Genomic DNA, 22667 nt, shown 5'->3' with positions numbered 1-22667 from the left:
TGCCCACTGCCTCAAATGGAATTGGGGCGGTCTCCACCGTTTTATCGCCGAATACACCACGCCCACCATTTACACGGACCACGTATTTCCAAACACCTCCTGAATTCAGACCGCGTGGGCGATGATTTGCTATTCATTCGATGGAATAATTGAATCATTCGCCATGAAAAAATAATCGATTTTGACCCTCGAATCGTGTGCTTGGAATACCTCTTGCCACATCATTTTGTCTGGCTATACTCTACCCAAATATATCGTGATAGCAACATTCTTCTTACCTGTTAATGCGTAATCGAATCATCCACTTGGAACTTATTAGTTTCAAAAAAAGAATTTTATTAGACATTATCCATCCATTTATATGAGAAATTACCCATCTACAATATTTTATCTTCGTTCTGCCCATATCCTTCTGATAGTAACATCCTATGTAAAAATACAGGAACTATTGCTCTGATCAGGAAAATATCCAATCACACAAACCTTCGTTTGTATATATAAAATACCTATCTCATCTCTTTCTCATCCTAAACATATTGTGATCCGTTAAAACATAAACGAATCTTTCGCTTGATAAAAGGATATCAGTTTCAAGCCATGTTTTATATTAAGGAGAAATTACCCATCTACACTATTATCTCTACGTTCTGCCGCTATCTCTCGGATGCTTACGTCGCTGTAAACATGCGAACTCTAACTCTAAAACTTCCAATCGTACCTAAAAACCTAAAGTAACATCTTAATTATAATATACGGGCTGTAACTATAAATATACCCTCACCAATCTTGAATGCTGAATTCGCGTAACGTAGGAACCTCAACGAGAACGAGGAACGGAACGAGGGGCTAGAATAGAAAAGGAAGATTTCGTATGAGTTAATTATTCGCCTGAAAGAAAGTCTAAACTTAATTGAGTTTCGATATGTTCTACCTATAATTCTGTCGGAAATATTATCGTTCTTATAAAATTGGCATACGGATACTACCTATTATTTACTCATATTCAAATTTGAAGATATGAGAGTTTGATAAAGGCAATCATTGCAGTGCTAGTAAACGAAAATAATTGCAGAGGGAGGAATTATTTTAACTTCCTAATACATATATGTTTTACCAACTATTTACATTATTTTAAATGGGAATTAATTTTTTTATTGTTCAAATTAGTGTTACAGAAATGACGAGGAATGCGAACGAGAAGAGATAGGTACAACGCAATTTATGAATGGGGTTAATAGATACACAAATGTAGGATTTTACAATTGGCTGCTTTTCTGATATATTGAATATAGTAAATCCTCTCGGGACGGCAGCCGATGTATAATATTTACCTTCAATGCATTAACGGCCTGCTTTGCCATTGTTTACAAGGAAATTACAGCGATTGTCGAAACTTGGGTAGTATCATATCCAGCCTTCATTCATTTATGAAATTCATTTCCTAATGCGGGAGTTCATTGAAGAGCTGCGTCTAACATATCTTATCATTGATAGCCAAATATCACGCTGCGAGCATTTGCATATATGCTGTTAAATAATTATACCAACAATGATTATTTTCGTATTGTACAATATTTTATTAATATGAATATTCAATCTCCTCAAAAGAAATGTTTCATCCTTCTGTTACTTTTTTCTAAATATTCTTCAATATATAGATGTCAATAGACGTTAATTATAGTGAACAGGTACAAAAAAAAAGCTTGAAGTGTACGAATGAGATGTTATCCCTCACTTTTCTTTTATTTTTCACTATTTTCGCCTACTTCCTAGAAATACTCTTTGTCAAACGAAGCAGATATCATTTAATTGACTCTCACTAAATTAATGAAATACGAGAAAGGGGTAAGGAGCCAGTGTGGTCACTAGTATGTTTGCTTCGATCCAAAGAGTCCCGGGATCAAACCCCGGTGGTGGCGGATATTTTTATATGGTACTCTAATCCTTACTTGGGATTTCTATGGATGGTACTTCAAATAAAAGCCTGGGTCCGTTGCATGGGACATAATATTTTAATCCCCTGGGCAAAATTAAGCTTCAGGTTGAAACACTGGGTCTTGTGGCTAATGTTAATCTTCTACAGAAGGAGTATTATTTATTCCATACCTTGGTAAATTAACATTTGCCTTAAAATTAGAATAACTTAGCTGAAATTTATCCATCACAGGCATTTTATTCGCTTATTTGCCAGGTGATTGTAATTCTTTTCCCACAATGACATTTCACGGGCAAATTAACCTAAGTGTCTGCAAGGCAAAACGGGACATCCAGTCGCGTGGTATTCCCGGAGAGCAAATTCTACGTCGTTGTGCATTTCCTGAGCAGGACATGTTATAATTTGGAAATCCTAAATGGGATATTACTGCTAAACTCTACGAGTTTTCCTGGAGATTTTTGATCTTAGACGAGCTGATATTTGACTTTTAATTGCTCCGCGTGTAACGGTGTAGTTACAATAGAGGAAATTTAGTCGGAGTCAGCTAACGTGACCGTTAATAAAAAAAAAAAACGACTGGGTGTGTAAACGGTCGACTGGCGAAGTTGGAGTCAAAATTTTAAGTAAATTCATCTTAATGAGGAAAATTTAGGCGAGGGATTGTTTTTAATGTGCGAAGAGGAAAACGGTACCTACCGAAAATTGATAAATTTAATGTTCTTGTTTCGTAAATAGTTTATTTGTGGAGTTGATCCATTCGAGCTAACGTTTTCACGATATGATAAATTTATTATCCATTATTGGCTTGGAGGAAACAATTGATAATTTTGTTATTTTAAGTTTTTTCTACCACGCAGTGAAAATGACTATGACATGTAACAGAATTATTAGCCTCGGAGCGTTGATCTTTTTTCTCTTACCAATATGCCGATTACATAAAGCTATTTTTGCAATCTCTTGCCCTGGTGAAATTCTGTATAGAGGCATTGGAAAGTATTTTGGCCAATAAGCATGAAATATAAGTCGTAATTAAGATGATATTATAAAAAATTTATAATCAGTTGTAGCGAAGGCTTCCTCGGTTTTAGGATGATGGCTTAATAAATTCAGAATTTGGGTTGCTCAATATGCTAGTTGTTGCTTAAATTTAAAATATATGAGGTAGTATGATTACTGACACCAACAAACTGGTCCCAACCTAATAAAATAGTACTATCTGATGTATTATTCCTAGGTCCGATCAGTCGTGGGTCAGAAATGGGATCTACTTCTATGAAATTATCCACCGGCTAAAATGTAGACCTGAACATTGCTGTGCCGACCAACGTAGATTCATCCTGTGAAGTACACGTGCTATTTAAGCTCGATCCTTCAATGTAAATGTTGCGAGAACAATATCACTTATGCATTAAAACAAAACTTTGTGTCATGAAAACCTAGAAAAACTTCGAAACTCCCATCACCAGGTAAACACAGAAATATATATTTTTTTGTTTCATAGTTTTTTTATCCTTATATGTCTAAAATTGTTACATTTCATCTGTTTTTAAGAATAAAAACAAAGTTTTTTTTTAGCTAATTTCATAATTATTGTGTGAATATGACAAAAGTGGTGATAATTGTTAAATTGTATTTTCAAATATGCATAAAGGCAGTTTTACACGGGGCAAATCATTGCGCAGGTTAACATTGAAAATATTTGTTGAAATTGCGAGAATCCGAGCCTGCAATTAGGGCAGCGGCTATTTTGCCATCTCGCAACAGTGCATTGTCTTGTGCTCTCTAGTAATTCACCGCTTTACACGACGCAATTTTGACTGCGCTTTTGAACATACGTAAGAATGCCCTATGATGTGCCCCGAGTATGAAGGCCTTAAGTCGCACTAGTACAGCATTTACGGCACAAAATATCATTTACCGAGACCACGTCATTAATTTCCTTAGAAATTCCTTCATAAACTAAGCTGTGTCAAGTAAAATTTTGTGTCAGATTATTCTCTTGCAGTGAATGCCACGTCTTAAACATTTTTATCCATATTCTGTCTCCTTGTAGACACGATTTATCCGTTAAACAGATGTATTGGCTTTACTATACTAACGTAAGACTCTGCCGATGAAGTTAAAAACGGTCTATATTTTATAAACCAAGAAATAAAATGAGTATGCCATTCAACAATGAATTCATATGTTACAGTACCATATCTTTATCGCAAAATGATCTTTTATATAACATTCTGAAAATAATTTTTTTAAATATCTCCGTTGTATAATATGTACCATTTTTAGAAAAGAGCAATTATTTATTCGAAAAAACTCTCTAGATGTTTTACGATAAAAGTTTCATTATACCTGCTATCGTTAACATCACAATCCCTAATGCAGTCCGTTATTTAGTATAGGAGATCATATGTCTCCGCGTTCCTCGGACATGGAATCCTTTGTAATTCAACTTCGTGTGTCATAGGGCAGCTGCCTGGTTCCCTTGAAACACAATAATTGCACATTTCTGAAGGTCAAATGCCACCAATGCTCCTACCGAAAGTGGCGCCTCTCAGCGTTTCCGTCTCAGTGAATACATGTTGTCAACGGACGAGATTGCACTGAGTTGGAATAACCCTTGCAATGTAGACGCATGTAGACTTCTTATGCAGCGGAACATTCATGGAAATTATGCCATTCATGGAAACCAACCTCTCATTAATTGATTTATCCGAATTATTTTCTCTCCCGGTGCTGCACGTGACTCGTCTGTATTGTTCAAAATTCACGGATTGAGAAATTAAGCATCAGAGAAATTGCTGGCACCAACAATGATCAACTACCATCGCTTCGTCGAAAACTGGTCCCCGAATATTCAGTCATTATCGCACAGTAATTAGGAAATTGGCTCATATACTGGTGCTGTTTGAGCCATTCTCAACGTATTCATGGTTAATTAGAGTCAGGAGATATGAAATAAATTATTTTCGGCAGACGTTGTATTTCTCGAACCTTGAAGACTAAAGAAAAAGCTAAAAGCTTGAGATAGCTTTCAACTAAAGCTATCTTAAAGCTTAACAGCATGGTTATAAACATTAATTGCGTTTAATTTTGGTGTGATAGGCATTGTTTATGTTCTTGTTCATTCTTAATCAATAATATTACAAACTGATCAACAATCGTTGATCTCAACAATCAAATCAAATATCCTCCGTGAATACATATACCTGTATGCAAATGGCGCAAAGCGGTTATTCGTATTTTTGACCGTGTTCCACCAATTTTTAAAATCTGAAAAAAAAAGAGGATTATACTTTGATGTAGGGGTAACAACATATATGTTTTCGGCGGGTTTATTGTTTCCTAAAATTTTAAATTAAATTTTGAAAATTTCAAACTAATGTAAAGGTTTAGTTTTCGGTCATAATATTTTGAAAAGAATCCGGATGGTAGAACGTAATAGTATATACATTTTAAAATCAAGAAAACGATATCACAAAAATACAAACTGGAGATATGGTTTAAAAACTAATAACCGTTTTTCAATTATTTTGGATTAATTTCCATTGTTAAGGCCTGAAACTTTGGGGAAACACATAATTTTTTATTTTTCAAAAATTCCTGGGGGCACTTTTCACCCTCTTAACCCGCTAGACCCTTTGATGCTGAATGCGTCCGCGGAAGAGAAAAGAAATAAATCATAGCAATGATATTTTTAAACAAGTAATGCACCGCGAAAAAATGAGTATGACGGGTGAGGAGAGAATGATGAGTCGCTTCGAAAAGAATTCGCGAGATAAAGAGCTGTTTTTCCAGGAGAGGTCTTGCAGGAAGTGTAGTGGGCGGATGGGATTGCAGTGTTCGTAAGGGGGCATGCCGAGGAAGGCGAAAAGGGAATTCCGTTGAAAAGTGGCGGAGGGAATCCATTCTGAATTGGCGGAAATCCCGATGCTCTCTTTCTTTTCCTCCTCCTCTCCCATTTGGGTCCTCAACTTCACCCCCGCACGCTCTGGCCATCTGCGCCCACGCTGGAATCCTCCGCGGAACTGTGAATTGAGATGCAAATTAATCTCTCCCATCCACTCGTCCCACCTAGCCTTCTTCCCTATTTCGATGATTGAACGAGGTGGGGACTTTTTTTTATATGTGAACGGGGAATTGAAATCGTATTCTCGGTTTCCGGCTTGGTCCCTTATATTAAACATATAATAATTCAACGAAAAATCTACAGAGAAAAAAATTTGTCGCCTTAACCGGGAAAATGATTTATTTCTTTGTGGATATTTCCCACAATTTGTGCATTGCGGGTGACTCCCGTAAAGTTATAACCGTTGTTAATCCCGGTATACTTAAATTAATAATTTAATAGCAAAAATATTTTTTACAAAAAACGCGTGTTATTGAAAAGGCCTCGGTGGCTGCAGTTTAAATTCCTCACCTTCCTAACTGAAGGTCATGAGCTCTAGTCCCGGATGAGTAGGTGGTCACCAACCAGGACATTGGTGTTTATGATTGTCCTGCATTGTTGTTTAACTGTGTTGTCCTGTTCGTTTTTTGTTATTTTAAAGGCCTCAAATGCGTTGTTTACATACTATATATTTTATATACACATACATATGTTTGTTGAAAATAAATACATAACAATAAATAAATAAAAAAGACTAAATCGACAAAATTATATCTAAATTAAATTTCAATGTTTAAAACATGATTTTTATGAAAAACCGCGTATTTGTGAAAAGGCCTCGTTGGCGGTTGATTAGAGTCCTTGCCTGCCAAACTGAAGGTCTCGGGTTCGAGTCCCGCCTGTGTAAGTTGCCCCCATTCAGGGAATAGGTGTCGATATTTGGGTCTTATATCGTTGTTAGTTAAATAAATCCCGCTGTAATGCCCTTAAATTCGCTTTTTTAGGGGCGGTGAATATAAATAAATAGTAAATAATGCCTCGGATTTACATAATTTTATCCGTGGTAAAATTTTAATATTAAACAAAACGGTAAATATTGGTAAGGAAAAATGTATTAGTTTATATGGAGAGAAAAGACGGCAGCGTTTTAGTGACATTTTGTTTTGTACTAGCAATACTTATGTCAGGAAAATATAAAAAATACTACCGGCCTATCTGGTGTAAAGCTTTCCCTCGTGAAAACTAAAGTTGATTGTGCCAACAGTTAATAATAATAATGATAATTACGTATTTAATAATCAACCAAATTTAGCAGTTTGCAGTTCTTTCTTACAATTAAGATGATGGCCACGCGGATGCACGAATGCCCTGAATGGGAGAAAATCCACCCAGGCTGGATTTGAACCCGCGACCCCAGGATTAGCAGGCAATAACTTTACACCGCCTCCACCAAATGTCAAACTCAGAGGAAAAAATCCAATTTGTTACGTATTGTGACCGAACCAGCCCCGTTCACAATACAATCATCACTAACACCGAATGCTAACAAGGGGAGTGTCTGAAAAACGGGTCTCAGATTTAATAAAACTTTGTATACATCTACATAACCCGCCAGCCGCCTAAAAGGCATGTGGCAGGGGGTGTTAGGACACCAGCCGTTTACAGTTTAAAAAATGAAGTGCTCTAATGAACTTGGGACTAGCGTTTATTAAAGTCCTTTATGGTTCGAGGGAAAAACGAATTCCGATAGCTATCCGTTCGGCAAAACATCTCTCTTAATTTATCGCTTCCATTGGACCTGGAAATATAGTGTGGCTCTAATATTATGTTCTCCGTGTCGCTCTTGAAGATATCCATTCACAATTATTTAAGCCTAGCGCGCAGCCTCCGAGTCTCCAGCGGCTCCCAGCCTAATTCGTTTAACATGTGGGTAACGCTGTCTGTACGCCCGTAGCAGTTTTTGATGAAACACGCAGCTTTCCTTTGTATTTTATTCAGTTCGCGGATTAAGTCTTTCTGCACCGGATCCCATACGCTCGCCGCATATTCAAGGTGCGGTCGGACGAGTGCGAAATAGCACCTTTATTTCACTTTCTCATCCGAAAATCTTCCCACAATACGCTTGACGAATCCTAATTTCTTCAGGGCTATGCCGCAGATATTCCTTATGTGTGTTCTCCGCGTGAGGTTCGAGGTTATCGTAACTCCCTTATATTGTAACTCCCGTTATACTTGTAGTCCATCAGGAGCGGTCCACGAATTACTCCCATATGGGGTTATATAACCAATAGTTCGAACAAAAAACGCAGTTAAGCATTTATGGGACTAATGTATTCCCATATAAATAATCTTCCATAAGTTAAGAAAGGTGTCACGATGGTAACGGCGTTCGACTCCTATCTGGAAGTATTAGATTCGAATCTCACACATCGCACATTTATTTATAATTTGATTATATTTTTCGTTTTACAAAAGCCTGTTGTTAAAAGTTATTTCCATGATTTTCACCGTGACCACCGGGCTACCGTTCTTACCTTATGGAAGCTCATTTTTATGGGAATATATTACTCCTGTAAATGTTTAATTGCGTATATGCTTGAAATATTTGTTATATAACCCCATATGAGAGGTGATTCGTTGACCATTCTTGATGGACTACAAGACTACAAAGTTTGTTTAAAATCTGAGGCCCGGTTTTACGGACACTCCCCTAGTAAGAGCGAAAAGGACGAGGTTTGATACTTACAGCTCAATGACTTATCGTGTTACGGAGAATCTGCCTCAATCTCTGCCGGAAAAAAAAATTTAAGGAACTTCCGGAGTTCCGCAAAAATTTTGGGATTGACTTCCCTCGACTTTGGCGTCGAAAAGGATAAGGCCGAGTGTGGCTCATTTCTGTATTATATGTGGGTAGACATACTTGTGTGCCGGACGAGGCTGTTTGTTATCACGTTGCCGACTTTGCGAGGGTCATATGGGAGTGTTCCAAGGGCTCTGCCTCCGTGCTATTTCGGCTGTGCTGAATCGCCTCTCAAACACTACGGTGTATCTCGAGCGATAAGGGTGCCCTCGATGACCACTGTGGTCTCTACTTTATCTCCCAACTTGAATGTGGGCGAAGGAGCGAGTTTGAGCGCTAATCCCTTAGTGGGTGGTGGCACGCTGAAGAAACTTCTTTGTCGTTTCGGGAATTGGATAGGGTAAGGTCGTGCTTTGGGGGCAGTGTAAACATCCAGCGGAGAATGCGTTTCTCAAAGTAGGGCTCTTACATCCACTGAACCCTAATTAAGGCGTACAGGGCCAATTCAAGGACCGTTCTCATCTCTTTCAGGGTGAAAGTGAAATTCCGTCCACAGATTCCTAAGTGGTTAAAGTCAAAGATTTTATAAATCGAAATTAGTTCATCGCACTCAAGGCTATACACTCCCGTGTAAAATAAAATAAATAATATAATAGAATAAAAAATAACTACCCCACAATGCCCTCCTGTCAACATATCCAGCGTACATGATTTAAATGCAAAGTATTTAAAATAAAAAGAGGATAAGAATTAATAGATTTAAAATTTCCAGATCAGAAAACTTTTATTACAGACATTCAAATCAAAAGAACGTACACAATAGTTTGTACATGTTTATTATATACTAACAAGCCAGACGGCGTTGCTCGGGAAGTATAGCACCCAGATAAAAGGGAAACTTGGAACTTATTTTCATGGAATAGGGGGGTGTCCTTTTTATTTCTTATTGCCTAAATCTAAAGATCGTTTCTCTTGGAGTACGCATTTCACGCTTTTAGATTTTTAAATGACGATATCTATTTTTCGCGATTAAATGAAAAGTGAAAATTTTCAAGCGCGTGAAAACGCGAAGCCGCCCCTCATATTGTATTAAATCTTTTCCAGTTCAAAAAATGTAACTGGTAATGATGGACTAAATAAGATTGATAAGATTACCGGGTTAGAGTATTGAAAAGAAAACTGCATCAAACTTTCTCAGTACCTTTTTCAATAACATAAAGGGCAATATTAAAGGTGAGAGTTTTCTTTCTTAGTTATTACCACTTCAAAAGACGGAGCAGCAACACAAACAATAGCTATGGATGGATGCCAGTCTGGAAGCAGACGGTTCTCCATTTGGGGATAAAACAATATTATCAAACGACGTCCGACGAGAAATGAGGGGACTGTAATTTGTTCAAGAGCGCTGTTAAACGTTAGCGTAAATCCCTCAAGTGACCTGCTGTCTGCCCATCCCTCCTCCCACCGCAAACAAAACGGAGGGAACGGTCTAGAGCACGATAAGTAAACGCCCTCGCGCACTGGTCGGGGGAATAAAGCGCGTGGCAGCTCGAGAAAATAATATCTCGCCTAGAAAAACATCTCCAGAAATAATCAGATGACGCTTTCCTCCAGTCTTTCTAAGATGTTAATTTAAAGACTATTCAAATATTAATTTCTGAGACACCAGAAGGTGTTGCCATATGAATTTTTGAAAACATTGAGTGAAAATTAACTTGTGGAAATGATAACATCTACTCGACGTTTTCAAAGTTGTCCCACGGATGTTTGATATTACTCAATTGAGGACCTTAGAAGCCAATAGGAGTAAGTGCAATTATTTTGGAGCATAGCTGCAGTTAATGGTTGTTGAGGTACACAATATTGTTGTGACAAAGAGGTACTAGTGAATCGCTGAATCTACATGTATATGCTTATTAGTGTATCCCTTACCAAAACAGCATTGTGTACCTCACCAACCATCATCTATACTTATTTCCAAAAATGAAAAAAATTTCACAATCCCCCTTGGACTCTAGGGTCCTCAATTCAAGTTTAGCTTGTTTTTTTATTTTTCAATTATTCAGTAACAGAAGAGGTCCATTGATTTGTCGAAAAATTTCTCATTTTTTTAAATTTTATTGATAAATTAATTGTTCACGCACATTATTTTCACGTATTTTCAATCCATATTCACGTGCGCCAATCGAAGTCTCCTGAACGTGGTAAAAAATTACATCGACGTTGACGTTCGGATGTGTCACAGGTAATGGCCCGATAGAAGGGAAAAAGACCCTCTGTTCAATGATAGCCGAATTTTGCCATTAATTGCAAAAGGAGTACATTTTAGTAAGTCGAAATTATCTGTAAATTCAAAGATGACTAATAACTCCAGTTAGAGTACACCGAAAAACATGAAACGCGCTCCTTTCCTAAGGTTACTTTAAATATACTGAAGTTTCATTTCTGTAGGCAATCGGAATTTATAACAATATTTACCGTTGCCTACTGATCACAAGCCCCACGTGGGTAACCTAGCTAAAACTACAAGTGAGTGGGTGACCAAAATCTCGAACCAGTAGACAGCCAAAATTCCCTCTCATGTATAAGGCTCTTAATATAGGCGGACTGCTTCGTTTTCCCTGAGTGTGGCAAATGTGTCTTTCTGCTCCAAACAAGGAGATGTTATTCACAGCATAGATGTTGTAATCTGTGTCATACGGTTGAAAATATGAAATTTTCATTTTATTTATTACTACGTATTTTAATGATCGTGATGTCATTCTTCGTATTCCTAAGAACTACTCCGCCACAATAATGACGTTGGGCAATTAAGTCGACTTTCCGAAACTTCGTATATTGCATGCCACTTATCAGCAACGTGGTGACCACTTTGAAAGCTGTAGTAAATTTTGTAACTTTGTGAAGTCTCACTTATAATGATCTCGCAAAAAGGGTAAGAGAGACTCGGATGCACGTTTAAATTCATTTCTTCTCAATTTATGCGTCAGGACTTATCGGTTCATAATTAAATTATTCTAATCTAATCCATCATTTTCATGCAACTTAAGGTTGGGTTTTCCACAATATTCTACTTTGGATCATTACGTAAACCTCAATTTGCGGTAAGTAACTTCTTTTACAAGTTTGCTGCAGAATGATTGTGACAACTTGAAAAACCTTGCGTAAATTTTATCATTTCCACAAGTTAATGTTTACTCAATTTTTTCAAACATTTATACTGTAACACTGCCTGGTGTCTCACTGATGGTGGTATCGCGTAAAGGGTAGGATGACCTCAGACGTACTCTTTTATTCAATTATTCTCAATTTATTTGTCAGTACTTATCAATTTATAATTAAATTATCCTAATCTAATTCATCGCTTACATACTAAATTTTGGCTATGCTACGTTTGATAATTACGTAAACGTCAATTTTCGGCAACTTATATTGCACGTGGGGGATATATTTCAAGCTGCTAAATGCAAATTTATAATACCAGCAAATTTATGTATTTTTTTATGCTAATAATAGTAAAACATTAAGTAGTATCGCTAGCCTGCCACCGCATCGTTTGGACAACTTTGAAAACTTCGAGTAAACGTTATTATTTCCACCACTTATCATTCCCACTATTTTTTCAAAATCTTATTCTTACCTCTGAAAAATTTTTACTTTACTTTCTGGTGTTTCGATGATAGAGTTCCTTTGGAAAGGGTACACGGAAAAAAAAGATTTGATTAAAACTATCAAACTGGTGTGATAGGGAGTATTTTTGGTAAATATACTTCAACTTTGATGTAAATTATTAAGCACTTGATTTATTTTACCAAACGCTCTTGATATATTTCATCACACATTTTGATATATCATTTTGGTAACTTTCATCGAAGTTATGATCATTTTTACGAAGGTGATTGCTTGATTGGTAAAAATTATCAAACTCTACATTTTTATGCAAATTTGGTTTGATAGAATTTATCAAGCGTTTCGTAATCTATCGAACGGTCTGTTGTTCCTCTTTTGTTTATACCAATACACATTTGCAGTGGAAAGATTCTTAAACAGGCCTTACATAAAAGATAGGTTGGTAGAAATGATTTTGTTTTCATTATTTGTGATGGCGATAACGTTTTAATTTTGTTTACGTTCATTTTTGTTTGTTCCTGCTTTAAATTGCAATGTTATCGTAAGCTGGTGCATCAAAGACAGTGACTGAATAGCGTATTATCATGGATATTAAAACTGTATGGTAATGTTTGTGTATTTCGACAGATTAAAACTTTAATTAGAGGTATTCCTGAGGTATAACTATTCGCAATCATGTTTAATAACATGAGATAAAAGTCGTCATACTAGACCCAATCCATGCCAAGGATATCACTCAGCACGTTAAAGTCATCTCTACATCGATGTAAAAAGCCTGCAAATAAAGTTTTCCGGCACATCTGCACTAGATATTCATATGGAGTAATTACGTAATGCAATGGTGTGCATCAAGTATTCCTCTTAAGCTTACAAAGGGGAACTGTAGTCACACTTTATTCACATTTCAAAGCAAAGGTTGATTATTCACAGTAATAATATATTATGGCGTTTGAGTAAGTTATTAATATGGCAACTGATTTAAACAAGTTGTTAGAGTCCGTCGCTATCACGCGGGGAACCCACGTTCAATGCTTCACGCAGGCTTATATTTTTCCACTTTTTGTTTGTATTTCTTTTGCAGAATCTTACGTTAAACTTCTAATTGTATGATTTTCAACCAAAATATTGTTTTCTGGGTTGAAAATATTTCACACGTGCACGCTAAATCGGTTTTATTACCCTTTCGATTTTGATAGTTTTTATCGAACTGCTGTGGCCATTTCGGTAACAATTACCAAATCAGTTTGATAGAATTTATGAAACAGGTTTGGTAATTATTACTGAATATTTCAAATTGCCATATGAACCCAAAAGTTTGATAAATTTCATCAGAAATCGATAGTTCTAGCTTAACTTTTTTTCCGTGTACGATAAGGGCAAGGGAGGAAGAGAATAGAATTTATGGGTAGAACAAAAGGGAGCATGCCTTACTTCAAATTGAAGGGAAAGTACATAAAGTAAGGCGAGGCTGCAAGAATGCTTCTTAAGTACTCCATGGAAACCAACCTTTATTTATAGAAAACTCTAATAATGACCTTTTCTCTATTTTTATCATCGCGTTTTACTTGACTCGCTTTCTTGTTTGTCCGCCCGGGAAAATCTTGCAAATCAAATTTTGACCATTTCTCGATTACCGAGAGCGCTGAAATTTACAGAATAGGTCAGAACTTGATAACAATACAATTTTCTTACTCTTTTATCACGATTCAAACAGTATTTCGTGTAAAATTTAGGAATAAAAATCAAATCTGGAGTTCCGAAAATGGTCACCAAAATGCAGGCGCTGCAAATATTATAGCTGTATTTAATTGACTTTAAAACGTAACTACAACAACTTACGCCGTAGTCTAGTTGTTATAAAATGCGACTGCTGTGCGGGGAGGTTTCGGGTCGAGACCCTCAATAAGTACATTTTTTTATTTATTCTGGATTACTTTCTGGTGTTTCACTGATAGTGGTTATCGATACCTCCACTGCAAAAACGCTCAACAATCGACAACCGAATCAAATCCGCTCATCTAGGAGCCCAAGAATAATAATCCACTCAGCTGGCAGCACCGGAGCATAAACGCTCACCTCCAAGCTAGGAAAATAGGAGATGAGCGTTTATGCTCCGGACACTGCCAGCTGAGCGGATTCGTATTGTTGGGCTACTAGATGAGCGGATTTGATTCGGTGGACGATTGTTGAGCGTTTTTGCAGTGGAAGTATCGTTATGCAAGAAGGGGAAGATGTCCTCTGCTCAGACAGTGTTCGTCAATTGTTTTACCTCTTTGTGTTTCAGGGAGCGAGAAGGTGTTCAAGGCGGAGGTTGGTACGGAGGAGCAGCAGCAGTTGGGGGGTGCGAGGGGCGGGGGTCGGGGGCCGGTGGGGGTGAGGCAGTCGGGGGCGGAGGAGAAGAGGGGCCGCGGACCCCGCTCCCACCCCACCGACGTCAACCGCTGTCGCCTCATGCGCCGCGCCAAGATCAAGTCCCTGCGCATCTCCGTGGTCATCGTGGTCGCGTTCGTCGTCTGGTGGACACCATACTACACCATGATGATCATGTTTATGTTTCTGAATCCCGACAAAATGGTAAGTTATACGGGACGAACGCTTTACTGCAGAATGGTATGAAGTGAGGTCCAAAATGGTTCCATTATTTTTTTATTCTAACAACATTGCACTGTTAATTTTGGCGTTATTTTCTCAGCTCTTATCAATATAGTATATTGTGAAACAGATTACCTGTCATACATTCTTATATAGGCGTTAATGAGGAGAAAGTCTAAATTTTCATTTTACGTGACACTTTTTAATTTTTATTGCACAAAACATTGTATTGATGTCCTAATATTCAAATATGTATGCACTTTTTCTTTTTTAATTTTTAATTATGTTCCATGTGTTGCTCTGAATTGTCCATCGCCAAGTTTTTGAGGTAATCTGCGCCGGAAAGACAGAAGATTAATTATTATTAGACCGTATCATTCATCCCCTGTCATATATTTAATCCTAAAATCTGTATTCTCTGATTTTAAACTCCAAATTATTTGCTATTAAAATGACAGTCAGCTTAAATCTTAGAAAAGTTCTCATATTTTGTTTTATGTTCAGTGTTTCTCAACTATGATCTTTTGGACCAATTTTTCGGACGGAAGTGTATGTGAAATTTCAAACCATGGGATCTCAACATCTAAATTTTCAAGTAAGGGATCCTCTCAATATATTTAAATATGTGAAATTGGTGGTTAAAGGTATAGATAAAACAACCAAACTACTTGTCTCAAACCGTGACCCTAATAAAGTCACTTGGGTATTAAACTTCAATTTCAATAATGAAACCCAATTATGGGAGACTGCAAGGTATAGGAATAAAATCTTAGAAACAAACTCCGATTGCTATTATTAAGGAATGTTGGTAAAGTACATTCAGCATAATCTGATTTTATAGGATCGTTGGCAAACCTCATTTTCGGTCTTGTAATGCGGCGGCTATAAATGCGACTATTTTTATTAATCACTCTAGTCTAACCTCTTCGTTCGGAAACCATAGCTCATCTGCAAGTTTTCTGTGCTACCTTGTTTCCACACATGTACCACCTATCACAAAGTACCCATAAAATTCATTCAAGAGGCCTAAAATATGCCAAGTTCAAAATAGAGTACCCTATTTTTATCAATATTTTTATTTTAAACAAAATGTACTGTTATATTTGGCTTTCTAAGCATGAGTTTTTAGGGACAACTACGCCGAACAAGACTGAACTTCTATTCAGAACTGTTTATATTTTGATTAAAGAATTTCTCACAAATAGTCACATCACTTGAGTCATGGTTTATTTTTGGCTGAAATCCCTTAAGATGACTCGGAATAAGGATTCATTACTTCTTATCTTATTCACCTTACCGTACTGAAAATGAGTTATCTCCGAATACCTTGAATCATAGAATAACAGACAATATTGTGGATCTATAAGTGCTCTTCCTTGATGCTTTTTCTGTGTTTGTCTACCTCTATTTTTTATAAATATATCTTCATACATTTTGAATTCATAAATAGCGGTAGTGATAAACAAACGCGATCCTTTCTTCGGAATTTAAGTTAAAATTGAGATAAATTATCAGAGAACCTTTTGTACTCTATCTAAATGACCCTCAGCCTCAAAAAAATATGCTGCCCGTAATTCAAGATAATTAATAAGCACCCATATTTTAGGTTTTGCCCAAAGCATGAGTAAACACCATGACGAATATTTAATTCCCTAATCACTGGCTAATTTTCTCATCCCTTATCAATATACTATATGGCGAAACAGTTTACCAGACATCCGTTCTTATGCAGGTGATAATGCGGAGAAAGTCTAAATTTTCATTTTACTTGAACCATTTCATTTTTTTATTTCATAAAACAATGTGTTGACATACTAATATTTAAATAAACATGTATGCATACAATTTTAATGTCTTTCTTGTATCTCTCTGAATTATATAATAGCAATGCTTCTGTTCTTTCTGCAGGTCAGTGAAGAAATGCAGTCGGGTATTTTCTTCTTCGGGATGTCCAACAGCCTCGTCAATCCCCTCATTTACGGAGCTTTTCACCTCTGGCGACCGGGTGGTCACAAAAGTAGCTACAGATCCACCGGCTGCAAGTACGTAACGTTTACCATTAATATTACAAATTATCTACCACTTATGGAGGAGTACACGAGGGTTTCCTTTGAAATAAGATATATATTTTAATTTTTAATTTAAAATTTAATTTTTTTAAATTTTCTTTTATTGTTACAAATTGCCTCTGTAATTTTGGATCAACCTATTATTTATAGCCTTGTTAAAGTTTCGATTGACTTTTGCAATTAATGGATATCCGGGAATTATGGACACTAGTTAAGCAGGCTTTGTTGAATATATTCTTAATATTTCCTGCAAGAATTAAAAATTGCTCATCTAATTTATTTAAAAGATTTAATGGAGTATTATACCACGATACTCATAATGATAGGGAAATTTTCATAAATGCTACAAAAATAAATTATTATTTTTTGCATTTTAAGGGACCCCATTCTGTACGAGTAAAAATGCATGCCTCTCAAATGTACGAATCAACATCGCCTGTCCCCTCTGGCATGCTAGAGCCTGTTGCAAGGACTATTACTCTACATTCTGCCACATATATATTCATCTAAGTAACACCCCGCATAGGCGTTTCCAGGGAGTTGTTACTCTACCAGGCGTAACTCCTCCACAAAAATATTTTTTTTAACATTAGTTGCGCGTTGCGATAGATTGCTTGCATTAAATCTATCATTTATAGAAGAACCTGCTACATTTTGTGGAGAAAACAAATTTCTATGCCTATCCTACGAAAAAAATATGTCTCTTCTATTTAATATGTTCCGAATGTTCTTGGAAAACAGGGTTATCATAAAAGAATGGTACGGTTTTGAACGTGGTGAATGAAAACAGAAGTACTTACAGTTTATGTTTTTTTATTTTTCGGATTTCAAACAATTTTTTGGCATAACTAATAAATTGCAATATGGGTGCTCCTAGTCACACGACCAGAGGGAAATCTGGCGTAGACGGTTGCATACTCCTGGCGAAAGGCGCCAAGGGGATCACGACTTATCGTCCCATCCGACGGACGGCGTTCTGCACTTGAAGTGCCCACATCATGGCACTCAAGTAGGCGTCAGACAGCCTCTGAGAAATTACTGCCACTGTTATCTTCCTATAAATTACACCCATGTCTCGTATAGCGCAAGGGAACGCGTTCCTTTGGGTCTTTGCGCTACACGAATTTGCGTTATACGAGAGCGTTTTAACATTGGGAAGATAGGACTGCAATCCTGGTAGCGTAGGTATTAGGTATTGAATTTCCACCATATATATTTCCATCAATAGCCTTAGAAAACCTTATTTATATTTATTCCTGAGACGCAGAGGGCCTAGGACTGCTGGGAGGGAAAGAAGCTATTGTGTTGAGATTTTTTGGTGGACCCTTTTATGTATTTTTTAAAAATTTTATGTGTTGATGCTATTCATACGCATCTCTGCTACCGCTCCATTTCTCTTTCGTGAATTCCGATGACATTGATGGCTTTAGCGCAGAGCCTCTACCTGTAAGTCAATCGCCCGATAACCTATGACGGAAAAAATTACGTCTCAAGCCGTATTGCTAAAAAAAACTCATTTTCACTAGCTTCACGCTTAATTAATGATCTAAATTAACTATTTCCATTCAGTTCAGATAAATTACTTCGGTAGGCCAGCTATCTGGACCCAATGACGAGTAATGCTTTTGGCCATTGCACAGCAATGGATTTCGATTAATATAAATAAAAGAAGATTTGAGGCAAGCAATATTATGAATATGCATAAAATGATAGCAATTTCGTGTGTACTTAGCACAAGTACACGTTTTATCATGAGAGCGTTAAAGTTTTTTGATTAGACTACATTGCGTTGCGATGTTTTTGTGATGTTGCGTTGCGAACCAATTTGCACTACATCGAAATTGCGCTAATCGAAATTACGCTATGCGAGGCATGGGTGTACTGAAATCATACCATTTTTTTCATGATAATCCTCTTCTTTTGCCGCATATTCTATCAAACAGCCCAGTTTTTTCCCTCTTTCTTTCCGAGTGACGAATTTGCTTCCCCCAATATTGTTTTTAAGCATTCTATCTCCGCTCAACTGTCGCCCTATCCATACGTTATTGTCACCTCTTCAACTCTTCCAGTAGATTCGTATCTTTAATGACCATGTCTAAAACTTCCTCGTTCCTTTCCTTCTCCATCCATTTCACCTTCTCCATTCTCCTCTATTCTCGAAGGCCTTCGCCCTAATTTTTATGTTATCCTTCAGAGTGTCTTACTCTTTTTATAACCCATTCACCTTCACCCTTTTTCATGACTTCTTTCAGATTTTTCTCCGTTTCATCTACGGAATTTTGTAACTGATTTTTAACCCACTTCCCTTTGTAAAATCGGCTTGGAACTTTTCACACTTGCTTGTAACTGATGAAAATGAAGTTTAATAGACATTTGAATTTTTCCCTTTTGCTCTAATTTTTTATCTAAATTTACATGTGGAAAATAGTTTAAAATTTTCGCAATAGATGACGTAAGTTATAAATTGTTTTTGCAAGGGCTCCCTATTATTTTTGGCCTGTCTCTGAATCTTGATATTCGGGAACATCTATTTCTTTGTTTTTTGAGGCTTGCTTTCCTAAATTCGATGGATGTCTTATGTTGTGGTTGATGTTGTAAGTCGTGCTCCTATACTAGAGATTTGACAATGTTCTTCGCTGTAGTTCCGTGAATTTCAGTCGAGATGGCTCCACCAGGAGAAGCACGGCTGCCAACGTGAGCATACTCAACCGATCGGTGTCGCGGAAAAAGGCAACGGCGATAACCATGCCTCCAGCGGCCGCCAGCATGTCCATCCCTCGCCTTCTAGAGGAAGAGGCCACCCTGGTCGCTCCCTCCAACAATCTGCAACTGGACGACTTCAGCGGGCGATCAAGACAACACCAAAACGCCAAAGGGAGAACGGGAAGGTACAAAACGACGAACCAAGCCGCGGGAAGCGACGGAAAAATTTTGCTGGTTTCGTCGCACCGGAGAAAAAACAACTCCAGCAACGGAGTGAATGGGGAGAAGCTTCAGAGAGACAATAATAAGAACCTGAACTGTGAGATTAACATAAATGGGTCATAGTCCTAAGTGAGGCTCAAATTTTCCAATTGTTTTGCGGCATAAAAGGATTGAATGAAATAAATTCCCCTTGACCGTACTCTTTACTGAGCGAAAAATGAAGTAGGAAAGGATGTCAATGTTATTAATTACAAAAATCAAACATAATAACACAATAATAATGAATATCGCCTTGGAGTATAGGTTTGGGAATCCAGTGGCGCAACGAAGGGAGGTTTTGGGGGATGAGACCCCCCCCCCCCCTAAGAGCTCAGAAAGTTTTTAATTTTAATTCATTTTACTTAATTAGATCAGTATTATTTATAGTATAGTGTCAGGATTAATCAAATATCCCTTAGAAAGCCGTAAAACTCGCCATTTTGAACCATTATTCTTAATTTTTTCTGGAGGAAGGCCCCCACAACTCCTGCTTACCCTGGAGGGTATGCAATACCCCCACTCCTAAGTACTACTTGCGCCTAAAACCCCCTAGCCTTATTTATTAGCTGCGCCCCTGTGGGAATGAATTGCAAAAATGTATGCCGGCTCACGAATTGCCATGGGAATAAAGGAAACTGGATATCGTAGTGGTCTGCGCATTGGCCCCTAAAGCCAAAAATCCTTGGTTCGATTCCTGGTCTAGGGGAATTTTTTCTCATTAGTCATTCTTAAATCATTCACCGCCGTTTACGCGGCAGGATTTCAAATAATACACATGTTTGCCGACGTTTCGATATATTTCTTACACCTTCTTCAGGGCTATGAATAAATTCAAATAATGAATAAATTTTGGACACAGGTCATGGTAATTTAAATATTTATTTAATAAATCCAAATTTTTTGTAACCATGATATTTTATCAGCCTAGTTACATTTGCAAAAATAAGTGCAGATGAGTTATGTCAATATTCTTGCCTCTTCTTTTTCACTCGGGTAAAATTGAATTCTTTTTATATTTTTCATTTTATTGTTGTAAAAAAATGTTAAAATCGCTCATGCCTCAATGTATTATTTATTGTAACCATTATTCTTAGGCCTGAAGAAGATATAAGAAAATATGGAAACGTCAGCAAACGATTTTGCATTTCTTTCCAAGAACAAGACGTTATTAATTATCGTATAAATTGAGGTCATGAAAAAGAAATCAATTTGATAACACGATATCGAAGGTTGACGTAGCTTTATCTTACGGCGGTGTGATTGTGCGATTTGGACCTTAGCGGAAATTTGTTCTCTCTGCAAATCTGCAAGGCAAATGAGTGACCTTTCGGGTATGTGTGCGTTTTCAGTTCAAATTGTGGCATTTAACCCTATTGACATCCTTTCTTGCTTCTCAAACCCGCTATCCTTCCTCTTCCTGTTCGCCCTCTTCCGCACATTGAAGTATACGGCCTTGGGAAATGTATTTCTTTCAACCACTAAACGGCCGTAGAGCGTTCATTAATTTATGAGAAAAAGGACATTTAAGACTGCTCTAGGGTGTTTTTTTTCTTTTTAGAAGTTTGGAAAAATGGATGAGTTTTATGCCCATGTCGAGTGCATTGAACTTTATTAAAGCGATTATCTTGTATCAAGAAAAGAAAGGTATGTATGCGAGATATTTAGAGGATTGTTAAGTCCTAAACGTAAATCTCAACGACTTAGTTCACAGAGATGGTAAATTCTTCAGATTTTGTCTCTCTTTTCTCAGAATTGCGTTGCATTCCTCAGTTTCAAGATTGAAGAGACTATTTTTTATATGAAAGTGCACAGTTTTGTTGTTTCCACATCATTGTGATTGCTGTATCATTCCTTCTTCATTATAAGTTATATTCAAAAAGTTGTCGTCGACTTGTGATAAATGTATGAGGTGATAAGTGTAGGAGATAAATGTGTGTGAAAATATTTTGCATATTTCTTGGGCAGCGTGGATAAGCATCGTCTGCCGCGCGTCGTTGTTCAACTGTTATTGTCATATTAATTACTGAAGTCTCTTACATCATTAACTTTCCCAAAATATTGTAAAATATGCCAATCCTTCCCTGGTCTTGGTGCGAGAGGGATGATGCTGGTAAATTATTATTGTTGATTAGTTCCTGATTTCTTTAGAAAAGCTCAACCATCGTTCAGGCATCAATAAAATATCGATGAATATAAATTTAAAAGTGTTTTTCTATGTCTCTTGCATGGTTATCCCATAACTTGGCGTATTCTTTCCATAAAAATGATATTCGTGGTAAACGTACATATGTCAATAAAATTTTTAAAGAAATTAATTTAAAACGTACTTGCTCATTTTATAAACGTGATAGAGTGATAATAATTTCAAATTATATTTAGGAGCAGAAAAATCATTATATTTGATTGAAATCGAAGCATACGCCTTTCGCAAATGTAGAAAACAGTCGGAAAATCTATTTATTTCTATTTGTTCTGCCATATTGTATTTTACATCATTGGTTTAACATTTTCTTCGCTGCAGAGGGAGAGTGTTTTAAGCGTTTCAAAGCGGGTGAATTAGGAATTCGCCTAGTGACTCACGGCTGAGAAGAAACTGCTATCTTAAGCAATTCAGCAATTAGAATCTGCTATTCTTACTCATTAAAATCGCGTTGAGAATACGAAGGAATTTAACTTGAAAAACGGTGATGAATCGTTTCCTACATAACACTGTTTTACTTACATTAATGGTAACTTAATCACTGACCCTGACTAAATCACTGCTGCAAGCATTCTCACCGTAAAGTTTCT

The 22667-nt window shown here is 36.9% G+C and overlaps 2 protein-coding genes across 2 annotated transcripts in view; both read left to right on the top strand.

The window, feature by feature from the left end:
• The window catches only part of LOC124166480, a 53781-nt gene extending 39152 nt beyond the window's left edge, over positions 1-14629 (top strand). Inside the window, exon 4 of the mRNA XM_046544010.1 lies at positions 14537-14629. Within this exon, the coding sequence (XP_046399966.1) occupies positions 14537-14629 (93 nt within the window). The remainder of the gene's footprint in view (positions 1-14536) is intronic.
• Positions 14630-14647: 18 nt separating this feature from the next.
• Positions 14648-20143, top strand: LOC124166841 (gonadotropin-releasing hormone receptor-like). The gene is made up of 3 exons (XM_046544540.1): positions 14648-14826; positions 16753-16886; positions 19556-20143. The coding sequence occupies exons 1-3, from the start codon at positions 14704-14706 to the stop codon at positions 19959-19961; spliced, it is 663 nt and encodes a 220-aa protein (XP_046400496.1). The 5' UTR covers positions 14648-14703; the 3' UTR covers positions 19962-20143.
• The last annotated feature ends 2524 nt before the right edge of the window (positions 20144-22667 follow it).

This window comes from Ischnura elegans, chromosome 10 (genome assembly GCF_921293095.1).
Source record: "Ischnura elegans chromosome 10, ioIscEleg1.1, whole genome shotgun sequence".
Taxonomy (NCBI): Eukaryota; Metazoa; Arthropoda; class Insecta; order Odonata; family Coenagrionidae; genus Ischnura; species Ischnura elegans.
This window is presented reverse-complemented; position numbering and strand designations above follow the sequence as displayed.

Coding starts and splice junctions, on each gene's coding strand:
- LOC124166841 (XM_046544540.1), top strand. CDS start 14,704: ATGCGCCGCGCCAAGATCAAGTCCCTGCGCATCTCCGTGGTCATCGTG. Junction 14,827..16,752: donor TTCTGAATCCCGACAAAATG/GTAAGTTATACG, acceptor TTCTTTCTGCAG/GTCAGTGAAGAAATGCAGTC. Junction 16,887..19,555: donor TACAGATCCACCGGCTGCAA/GTACGTAACGTT, acceptor TCTTCGCTGTAG/TTCCGTGAATTTCAGTCGAG.